General features: G+C 46.2%; 1 protein-coding gene across 1 annotated transcript; it reads right to left on the minus strand.

Annotated features, from left to right (window-relative positions):
- Nucleotides 1–4968: 4968 nt before the first annotated feature.
- Nucleotides 4969–10317, minus strand: zfp36l1a (zinc finger protein 36, C3H type-like 1a). The gene is made up of 2 exons (XM_062522235.1): nucleotides 10162–10317; nucleotides 4969–8820 (listed from the first exon to the last, which is right to left on the minus strand). The coding sequence occupies exons 1-2, from the start codon at nucleotides 10210–10212 to the stop codon at nucleotides 7543–7545; spliced, it is 1329 nt and encodes a 442-aa protein (XP_062378219.1). The 5' UTR covers nucleotides 10213–10317; the 3' UTR covers nucleotides 4969–7542.
- Nucleotides 10318–12098: the final 1781 nt, after the last annotated feature.

A 12098-nucleotide genomic window follows, 5' to 3' on the forward strand; every position in this document is an offset into this window, starting at 1 on the left:
GTCTGTAGGTGTGTTGTTCTGATTCTTATCCGAATTCACAGAACCTGTGACTTCTTTCTTTAGTGTATTGAAAAAGCTTTGTGTGTGGTGTGTATGAGTGAGTGTGTGTGTGTGTGTGTGTGTGTGTGTGTGCGTGCGCGTGCGTGTATGTGTATGTGTATGTGTGCAGTCTTTTGTGCAGTGAAATGTAATTTTGAAAAGCAATCACAAAATAACTGTGGTCCTATCATGAGATCATCTGAACAGCTAAATCATCCATGTCCAAAAAGTGAAGGCAGCTGTTGACAAAACTATTTCTGGTGTGTGGTGTTGTGATGGATTGTGTAGTGCAGGCGGTTTCTCTCGCGGGCATTGTGGAGCTGACAGACATGGTGTGTGTTCAGAAGTGTATTGTCAGGGGAGAATGACAGCAGAAGTGTCTTTTCCTCAAGGCAACTTCTTATGAGTTCACACAAAAACAAATACACACAGACTAACACACCCACACACACACACACACACACACACACACACACACACACACATACACACACACACACACACACACACACACACACACACACACACACCTAAACTCCTACATACTCCTACACACACAAAACACACACATCACACACACCTACTTACACCTACTCTCACAGGGACACACAAAATCACCCAACCACACAGGTTTGTGCCTCGGGAGGGAAGAGGAGTGGCTGCATCATGTCAGAGCCTGATCTGCGTCTTTGGCCTCAGGAAACAGATGCACAGCTTCTGAGATAGGCTGTAGATATAGAATAGAATAGAAAGAAAGAAAGGAAGAGAAAGAAAGAAAGAAAAAAAACAGGCATGGAGGTGGACTCATACAGAGATAGAGAGAGAGAGAGAACGAGACAGAGTGGAATTGAGAGGGGTGAAAGAGAGAGAGAGAGAGAGGGGGAGTGAGAGGAAGAGAAGAAAGAGTAGTTGGCCCTGACCAGGTGGAGGCAGCTGGAAACAAGGTTAACTGTGTAACTGTGTAACTGGAGGCACACCATTAATGTGATGTGCTGTACCCTGGTACACACTGTACGGCAGATGGCCCCGGCCGGCACCCCCGAGATCATGTGTGATGTGTACAGGTGGCGGCCGAACAAGTGGATTAGCCAGGGAAAGCTGTCTGAAGTGTTTGGTAAACACAGTGTGCCGTTTACGGCGCGAGTGGATACAGTGCTGCTCTGGCGACAATGATAAGGAAATCCCCAATCTGTCTGTCCCTCAGAGATTTAGCTGCCATAGAGAGAGAGAGAGAGAGAGAGAGAGAGAGAGAGAGAGAGAGAGAGAGAGAGAGATAGAGAGAGAGAGAGAAAGAGAGACTTTTGCTCCATTTCTTAAGGTTGCTAGTTCTTCAACCCACATTTTCACTCAGTTGCCCCCCGGGCATCCTGGCTCTCCCTGCACCTGGCCTGTCAAACCATAATAAACCATCACAGCTCAGTGTATGTGAGCGGATATGGGTGTGTGTGAGAGTGTCTTTGAGATATATATGTATACTATGTGTTTGTGAGATAGAAAGAAAGAGAAAGAAAGAAAGATAGAGTGAATATGTGGTGTGTGTATGCATGTGAAGAATTGAGCGAATGTGTTGAGTGATCCGTAGAACAGCAATGTTTTGGAGATTTGTCTTGTTCATGTGCCCAGTAATGGGGCCCTGAAATATCACACTGTGACCCATGCTAGTTATGTGTGTGTGTGTCTGTGTGTGTGTGTGTGTGTGTGTGTGTGTGTGTGTGTGTGTGTGTGTGTGTGTGTGTGTGTGTACAGTTACAGTGTGGGTGGATGGAAACAGGTGTGCTGATTGTGGGGGCTGTGTAACCACCCTAGAGCAAAGAAGGGGATTCTTTTTTAAATGCAGTGGATATGAATTCTCCTTCACAAACACAAACACACTCACATACATACAGAGAGAGAGAGAGAGATAAAGAGGAAGAGAAAGAAAACATCTAAATCTTTAAAGTTTGTAATGATGCAATCTTTTGTCTTCAGTTGAGGGATTACTTCAGCAGTTTTACCTGACATGGCTCACAGCAAGACATCTTTGCAAGACATCTTTGCCTGACATGCATGACTGGGGAAGATGTGCAAATGGGCCTCTGTGTACCAGTGTGTGTGTAGTCATGTGTGTCTGAAAAGGTACATCACAAACATAACAAAGAGACGCCGAGCGATTTAGCGTCTGCAGCTTTCACAACTATGTGTAGAATAATTGTACTGTTCTCTGTCCGTGGACCGTGAGAAGAACCTGCCATTAGACCACCAATCAGGTTAAGCTCTTTACCAATAAACAAGGGACTCGGCAATGCCCGTTTGAAGAGGCTTTTCTGGGAGTGCCATTTTACTGTCATAATGAGGTTGGCGAGTCTTATGACAGAGGCCCTGTGAGGATAAACATCTCAATAGGTTTTTATTTGCCTTGATTGGACTTCAGCCTTCAGAGCCGAGGTCCACAGGGTAGGCTCCTCTGTGTCACCGGTGGGATTTGTCTACATTTGTCTGTTTGTTCACGGACACCACTCATGGCTAACTGAGTCTACTGAGCTTAGGTGCACTGGACGAGCTGGGATTTGAAAGTGTGCCGTTCATGTTGAGGTGTTAAGAGATTTGCTTTGGTGTGTTAAGTTCTGGGCGGTAGGATACAGGTGTGAAAAAAGTCCAATGAAGTGCCACACACACGCATACAGTATACACATACACACACACACACACACACACACACACACACACACACACACACACGCACACACATGCTCCTATCCATGTCAATGGGGAGTTCAACCATTGAGGGAAAAGCAGCATTTACACACCGAGTTTGTGTTTGCTTAGGCCCTGATCAAACACACAGGGGGGTGATGTGATTCTTGACAGACATGACAAAGTCTACTTTCTCAGGGATGCAGTCCAGCACAGTCAATCAGTCAGTCAGTCATGTCATGCAAGCCACAGGTGGGTGGGTGAGTGGTGGGTGGGTGATGGGTGGTGGCATTTAAGTTACTCAATCTCACCTGGCTCATGGGTAGGGCGGGAGCGTACCTATGTTCCCTGGGTCCTTTGTTCCCCACTTTGTATGGGACCGGGGAATATAGAACCCTTTTTTTGGTCAATTTTAAAAAGGGTCCTATGTTCCCCGCTTTTCCCAAAAAGGGTCCTATGTTCCCCGGTATGTATTGCGACCGGGGAACATATAGGACCCTTTTGGGTAAAACCGGGGAACATAGGACCCGGGGAACATAGGGATGACCCCGGCAGGGCCATGCACAACGAGGACAATGAAGTGCAGCAGAACAGAGCAGCAGCCGCAGCAATAGACTGCAGAGGTGCACATGCACCACACGCAACAGAGCAGGTGTTTGTTTCCATTTTGGGGGTTGATGAGAGAGAGAGAGAGAGAAAGAAAAGAGAGAGAGAGAGAGAGAGAGAGAGGCGTCTCAGGCGTTGTCTTCCTCCTCTCCTTTCCACCTCGCCACCCCGAACGAACACCCTCCACAAAAGTACCCACTTCCTGTTGCTCGGCGCTCGTCATGAGACATACGTGTGGTGCACAGCGGTCGGGGGAGGCGAAGCCGCACGACAAGCACACCTTTGCAAACAGGAAACTGCGCTAGGCCGAGGTGCGAGGCTCGAAGTTATCTGCGCAAGCACATACGCATCAAAAGCCCGAGCTAAAACAACCCCCCAACCGTGGAGAGATAAGAGAGACGTGAACCGACGTTACTTTACACGGTCTTGCTCTTATCTTGTACCTGAAGTAAATGTCCAGCACTGTGGCCTAACACGTGTGACAGTAGTAGCATACGTATCTCCGCGCTGTGCTCCAGAAAGATCAGGTTTCAAAATTCCAGCGTGAAATGATGGCGTTAAGATGACATTAAAATGACGGCTTAAAATGAGCTTGAAAAGAGTGACTGCCTCTACCTCGTAATCCACATCTGAGTGTTGAGTGTAAGCTGAAACCATAACTCACTCATGCCTGTTTCCTGGCTGAAAGGTGATGATTAGCCTCTCGTCAGGCCCAGCCTGAAACCTGGACCTCAGTGTTTGAGGTTGCTAACAGTAAGCAGCAGCAGCTCTCCCAGAGGGACACAGAGAATAGCATCAGTGAACAGTTGGCCATATTTAACCCAATGCAAAGCACTGCTGTATGTCATGGGTATAAGAGGGTTTCTCGCTTTGCTATCTGGAAGCAGTAGGCTAGTGAATGATTATTCGGTTGGTGCTGTAGAGTAGTGTCAGACAGCCACCTGAGACCAACAAAAGGTATCCAGAATGCCTGAAAACTACATTTTCTCCGGGTTGTCCGATAAAACCCCCAAAAGAGATAACTCATTCCCTTCCTCTGTATGCAACCTGTATTTCACTTCATTCATAAACAAACACCCTCACTTTTATGCAAACATTGCATGGCCCCCTGTTCTGATCAATAGTTCCAAATAAATCCAGGTTTCAGTTCACAGGTCCACACACACACACACCAACACACCCACACACCCCCACACACACACAAATGGCATTGGATTCACATAGGGTCATCCCTGATAGTTGATCGGGCCTTGCTCATCACCAAGGAGACGCCTTGTCAATCTCTCCCCAGCAGCAACCAATCAGAGCGCACAGCAGGGCTACTCCTTCTCCTTACAACCGCAGCCGCTTTTAGCCCTACAGTTATTTTCTGCTCTCTTTCATTCACTCACCCATTCATTTTGACGGTTGTAAAAGGGACTTTAGGGACCAAGCACCAGAATAGAGTGCTCTCTGCTTATTGGTACACCGTGTGTGTGTGTTTGTGGGCAAAGGGATTTGTATGTGTGCCGAGGAGCAAGTACGTAGTGTGGTAGTCTTGTTAACAGACTTTGAAAACAGATGAGCCTGATAGGTGGGAGAGGAATTGATTGTGCAGTGTTACAATAAAGTTCATAAGCAGTGCTCAGAAGAGGAAGAGCCTTCTCAATCTCGAAAAAAACGGGGTTTATTGGTTCAAACTGCAATTACAAAAGAGATAAATCACATGGAATTATTGTAGTGAACAGCAACTGCTGTAAAATAAAAAATAAAATATACATTCAACAGCTTAGGTACTTTCTTGGCATCAGCTGTTACCCAGCTATGACAAAAAAAGACAGGCTTTCTGAGCCTGAGAATTCATCTCCTTCCCAAAGCAAGGCAAGGGCCGTTTACCTCATCGGAATGTATCGAACAGGCACTTAACATCAGAGACAGCGCAGAAATGTCCAGACATCCAGACGCAGTCCTCAAACCTAATGGGGCCGGAATCTGTTGTTTATTGTGCCAACGCTAAACAATCACTCTTTAAACGCTCATCTGACAATTAAAAACACACCCTCATCAACTGTTTTTAAGCAAACATGACCGATCACACAAAACAAACGCTACATGATACACACGGTCCTTTTTCAGAGCCTGTGATGAATGCATGTGTCATAATGGATTACTGCTGCTCCACTACATTTGGCACTTGGGTCAGTCCCATAATTGAAGAGGGAGGGTTTGAGATTAATTGGCAAACGCGAGTAGCCGTTTGTTCTAATTGAGTCACCAGAGAAATGGTGGGTTGAACGAGTTCTAACTGCACCCACCCCTCTTCTGTAGTGAGCGTGATCTTCCGGGACAACACATGACTCAGACGCCTGCAATAATGCAAGCAAGAGTGTGTGTGTGCATTCTGTAGACATTAATTTCTGAGACAGAAGTATCTGCTCTAAGCTTGACCTATAGGGATGTAGGGCGGTTTGTCAGAGCATGATGGGAGGGAGAAACAAAGTGAAGTAAACCTGTCTGATAAAACAGTCAAAATACCTTTGCACAGGAATGAATACTCAGGGCTTTTGCCAAACTTGCAGTCCAATATTCGGGAAATACGTTTTAATAAATAATCAAAATGCAAAAATGCATACTTTTTGATTTAAATTAAGTTTTTTTCTTTATCAAAGTGTAGTTGCAAACAAGTAATCGTAGTACAATATATTAAACTGTGAAAAAAGTTAACGAGTCTTCACAATCTTTAGATTAATACGGAAGATCATAATTTAACATAAAAGAAAATATATATTCTATCGTTTCATTAACAAGATAAATACAAACAATTAACAAAAAAATGCATATGATCACCAATAAATATGTTTGATAAGTTAAATAAGCAGTGACAAGCAAAAACCTTCAGTTGTGAAAGTTTCCAAAACAATAACAATCGTAATAAGTAATAATAAAAAAAAGGAAATGAAAGAGTACAGATGAAGAATGTGAGGAGATATGGAGGGGAGTGGAGCAGATTTCTGAGCAACACAAGGCTTTAAATTGCAGGATATACTGAAGGATCATGGGAATGCTGGAATTCCCCCGCAGTTGGCAGCTTATTCAAAGGGGTGTGTTTAAAGGGGAGGAGGGAAAACTTGATACTCTAATTTTCATTTGTGGCGCTTTTTCGCCTGACTGACATACAGATAGGAGAAGGTAACAACTGCAATGGGCTGGGCTAGGGAAGGGGGGGGGGGGGGGGGGGGGGAGGGGGGGATAGAAAAAAGGACACTCCTTTATCCCCAGCTTTGTTCCTGTGTGTATCAGGGAAGAACCAAAAAAACACGGGGACACGGGGGTAAAAAAAGAAGACTGAAATCAGTAGTCCTTACAGGCCTGAACTGTGCATCCACCTCCTCACACACACACACATAAAAAGCCTAGGCACTCAAGATGCTACTTTTCCTTTTAGCTTTAAGTTGAGCCAAAACAGCCGTGTTGGTTTGGTCCTGGCAGGAGTTGGAAGTCTGCTCAGCAAGTCCAGGAAACGAGTTTGTGACAGATGAGACAACAAACGAGTCCATCGGAGGAGGGTAGGCCGCCCTCCATGACATTACGTCCCAGCACACAGTCTTATTGTTTAGCAATATAGATAGGCAGAAAACGGAACAATGAAAAACATAATAACAATATCCAAACACCAACACCTTTCGTCCCACCATCTTCCTGTCACCTGATCCTACTGTGGCATTCCTGTGCAAGTCTAGCACATAGGCACACAAAGGCATTAAGGCATGAGATGAGATATCTTGGGGGTAGGGGGTGTGCTAGACACTAGGCACTTCTAAATAGAAGAAATCATGTCTTGATTTTTCTCTTCCTTTTTTTTCTTACTCAAATAGAAAAAAAAAGATTTTGAAAAAAGGAATAACAAAACAGAAGAGTTCCCTTACTTCACTGCATCTTATTAATTCCTGAAGAGGCTAACCTGACACAAAAAAGGAAGAGGGAAATAAACGATAAACAACAAAAACAACGACACAGCGAATCTAAACCCCCTATACCCACACCTCCTGGAAGGGCTTCTGGTAGCGGGAGGGGGTGGATTGGGCTGAGGCAGAGGGTCGCCAAGAGCGATCGTTTAAGTGTTCATGCGTCTGTTGCTTCCCTGCGTATACCACCACACGTGGACTTACAGGGCAGGCAGCATCTGCGCAGTGCTGACATTTTTTTTTTCCAAATTTTTATTCTTAAGCCCCCCCAACTGTCTGTCTAGTCGTCGGAGATGGACAGGCGGCTGAAGATGGGCAGCCTGCGGCTGGTGTCCAGCACGGGTGACTCGGAGCCGCTCAGGCTGCTGCTGCCCGAGCTGCTGTGGTAGCCCTCCTGGTCCGACAGCGAGTCTGGCTGGCTGGACGGAAACTCGAAGGGCTGCGGGGACTCGGTCATCGGCCTGAAGAGGTACATCGAGGGCGTGCCGCCGCTGCCCGTGGGAGAGGGAGGCGCCTGGCCGACAGAGGTCAGGGGAGCGCCAGGGGCCGCAGCCGTTGGCACGGGGTCACCAGAGGGCAAGCTCAGCGAGGGGCAGAAGATGTTGGCCAGCTTCTGGCCAGAGAAGGTGAAGGGGTTGGAGCTGGGCCACTCGGGGATCTCGTCCTCGGCGGGGAAGATGGGCGGCGGGGTGAGGGAGGTGGGGCCGTCCCGCAGGTAGCTGCCAGCGCTCCCGCCCAGGGAGGAGCACGAGGAGGAGGAGGAGGAGGAGGCGCAGCCGGTGCTGGGGAAGCCGGCGAAGCTGAAGCTGTGGTGAAGCTGCGGCCGCTCCATCTTGCCGTTGGAGGCCGAGAGGGGCGAGATGGGCGCGGACGGCGGCCCCCGGCGCTCCTCGGCGTTGTGGATGAAGTGGCAGCGCGGGCCGTACGGGCAGAAGCCGATGGTGTGGAAGGTGCGGCACAGCTCCGTCTTGTACTTGGGGTGGCGGCTCAGGCTGCGCAGCTCGTGGCCACCGTGGGCAAACTGGCACTTGTCGCCGTACTTGCACGAGCCGTTCTCCTCGAAGGGCCGGCACAGCTCGGTCTTGTAGCGGCTGGAGTTCACCTGCCCGGTCGGGGTGCCCAGGCAGGGGCTGTTGCCATTGCTGGTGGGGGAGGTGGGGAGGGGACCAAGGGTCAGACCGGTGCCACCCTTGTGCAGGAGACGCTCGCCTGTCTCGGAGTAAGAGCGCTCCCTCAGGCGGTTCTCCTTGTTGCTGCTGCTGCTGTTATTGCTGCTGCCAATGCTGCCAATGCTGCCCATGCTGTGGCCCACCAACCCAGCGTTCAGCAGGGTTACGTCAGAGGGCTTGGCCAAGTTGAGAAACTGGTTGTGGTTGAGTCTGGAGCTGCTGGGTAGGGTTACCGAGTGCCGTCGCTGGTACATGCTGGCTGATGGGGTGCCAACGGCCTTCCTGTCCAGCAGGGTTGAGCTGGGCATGTTGGCACTGGAGCAGGGCACCGACAATCCATGAGTGCCGGTTAGTATGTTGTTCTTGTAGTTCAGCATCTTGGTGTTGTACTGGAAGAGAGAGAAGGGGATGGGGAGGTTTAGATGAATGGTTGCAACCTTGAAGTTCAACGTGACTTCACAAACGCGTAATTAAGAAGTCCATGAATGACTATGCACTATGCCTCGCCATACAGTCAAATTATTCGAATTTTGGATTCAAATCCATGAGTGAGCAGAGCAGCAGCTGGTTTGGCTAGTGGCCAGGCAGAGGAATGAACGCCAGCAAAGTACATGGAACTCGAAGGTCTACTTGTTAACCCTCTGTTGTAATTGACGCAGTGAAGTTAGCCGATCAAAATTTGTGGGAAAATTGAGCATTACAACTGGATTGACGAGGCGCCTGAATGAATAGAATAGGCCTATTCATACTTTATCGACACTAGTCACCCTTCACAATTTGAAACAATCTAAAATGTTACCACATTGCCTAAACGAGCGATTTTTCGAAATTTTACAAAAGCCAAGGAGGTATGCATTGCTTAAACTGGTTGCAATGATGACTCAAAGCAGAACACTCATCACTCATCTTTAGAAACGTGCAAGAGAATGCCTTCTGTTTACATCGGAACTAAATGACAAAAGAAAGTACACCTCAATTCTCAGAACTTCAATGCAAATGCAACTGCAAGGTTGGTAATACAACACGTCATTTCATATCGTAGCATTCAATAGAACGCCGTTGACAAACTTTCTGCAAGCCATCAGTCTCTACGTGTTTCATAGTCGCAACCATAGATATATATGTATATATGTCTATGGTCGCAACATATTCCCTTACCCAACGTTCTACTCTGCAGCTCAGACAAGTATGCGAGCTTTTGTTTTGTCCAGACATTTGGAAAAACAAAGTTAGAATCTTAAAAAGCCTTAGAAGTAAACTTCGCTGATTAGCTAACTAACTACAGCGTACATCTGTTCACTTAAAGGGTAGGCTGTTCACCAACTTTACAGCAAATCGCCAGGATTTTAAAAGACATAGGCTTCAATCAATGGAATAAAAGTGAAAAACAAAGATAAATCAGTGCAGTAAGCCATCAAAGCTCTCTGTGTGGGGAAAGTGTGGTTGGCTCAACAGGCTAAGCAAAGCAATGCATGCTGATTGTTCCCGAACAAGTTATCGCCAAGTTCCGTCCGAATTTTTACAAAATAGCGCCTCATATGTTCATTTGTTACAATAGTTTCGAACAGACCACAGTAGCCAACGCTATTTGATACATAATCCAAATATAGAATAGGCTAGTTTACATCTAAAGTATCTGACACACAGTTCTGAACGCTGCCATTAACTTTTGACAAAACTCCATTAGTATCACAGCGAAACCACTGCAAGCAAAAACTTTAGTAGGCTACCTTGTTGATCACTTCGCTCAAGTCAAAAGGCGAAGCCACGGCTGTGGTCATCTTCGATGCGAAGAAAATTAAATAAAACAATGCTTTAAAAGGTCTTCTGCAACACAAGACGGCTTTCCTTTATAATGCACTTTTCCTACCCTAACAAACCCCCTCTGCTCGAGAATTCGTCCAACATTTTGCTTTATACACTGTCACATAAGGCGGGGCTTGTGAACGTAATATTGAATGGGCGTTAGGGGCTAGACTTCATGAACTGTTGGAGGCTGGAAAACTCATGCCTACTCTAACGAGTAGATTACATAGGCTATTTAAGTGAATAAAGCCTCGCTCAGACTCATTTATTGCCAGTTCAACGGCTATGTTTTCAGGGGTTTTGGTAAAAGTGAAAGTTTATTCAGAACATTTATTTTCGAGTCATTTGGATTTCATTAGTTAGGATAGAAAAATACTAGCATGCCAAGTGCTGTCTTGAGAACGGATTCGGATAATTGTTCACAGAAAATGCGCACTAATTTTCCAAGGCAACTTTAGCATACGTGTTGAATGTATCTGCACCGCTGCCTCTGTCATTAGTGCATGTTTAATTATCAGGCTCAAACAGCATGCGCGGGACTTTCCGGTGTGTGCTCAAGAAAATATTTATTAACCCTGTAGTGACTATACTAGGCAGGCGCTGCACACGTGCGTAGCAATTTTAACCATGTTTCCATTTGTTTTGAATAGGCATATGTATTTTTATTATTATTATTTTTTTTAAAAGGAAGTCAAGTAAGTAGGCTATGTCAAATAGGTTTAGTAGCCTAAGCGTGTTATGATAATGTGTAACAAGTAACATTGGGGTTATCTTCTATGGTTGGGATGAATGAATTACCCTTAACCATAAGCTCAGTGAATTGATTGGGTCTGGTCTGTCATTGCCCATCGCCAGCTATTTTAATAAATACGAAGTGACCACAAAAAAACACTATTGACTTCAGTGCCTCTTATGCAACAACCCTCTGGGTTAAACACAGTTTCCCACATCCACCCACTCAAAATCCCCTTCATCCAGGTCAAACAAGCCACAGGCTCAGTCAAGAGGGGGTGTCAGAACTTGGTCATTAAGAAAAGCGGAGAGAAAACAGTCGGCGGGCTAGAGACGAGAGAAGGAGTTGTTGGAGGGGGGAAAAGTGGAGGACAAGAATGTGGGGGTGGGAGATTTATGAAGCCTGTTTATTACACACAGTCCTGCCCCTAGGATGTAGGGAGGAGACAGACTGAATAGAGGCAGAGTTGGAGATATCCTCTCTCTCTCTCCCTCTCTCACCCACACACACCCACTCACCCACACACATCTTGGCCTCTCGAATATGTCCATGCAATAGGCCAAGCATGCCTGAACTTAAATAGTGATTTTATCAAGACATCCAACACTGACAGTGCTGATAAGGCCTTTGGCATCCCAGATGGGATATAATTTTGAGTTATGATTTTAATTTTATGCAGTGAGTATTGACATTAGGTAATACTGTAAATCAAAACATATAAGTGAACAGATTCTCATGTAAAGACTCAACTCTTTGATTGTGGATAAACTTTTCACAATTCCCTTCGGTGTTTTACATTTTATCCAACACTAAGGGCTACTCAAGGTCTTCAGCTGTTATGGCTTCCGGATGTCTTTTTGGCCACATTTCATGAGACCCTCCCTCTTGTTTTGGTAAGTCATCCTGGAGTAGACTGTTCCTGTATTAACCCTATAGCTGAATAAAAGCTAACAGAATAGCCTAATGTAGGGCATACGTGATTTCCCTCCACATTGGTTCTTCAGGGTGTCCATTACAGTAATATGCATATTTCCTGGCACATTTTCTACCACAGACAACTGTATTCGTTCCAGGCCCTTAACGTTACATGACATGAATTTGGTTGGTTGGTTATGTCAGTCAAATGTC

Source organism: Sardina pilchardus, chromosome 20 (genome assembly GCF_963854185.1).
Source record: "Sardina pilchardus chromosome 20, fSarPil1.1, whole genome shotgun sequence".
Taxonomy (NCBI): domain Eukaryota; kingdom Metazoa; phylum Chordata; class Actinopteri; order Clupeiformes; family Clupeidae; genus Sardina; species Sardina pilchardus.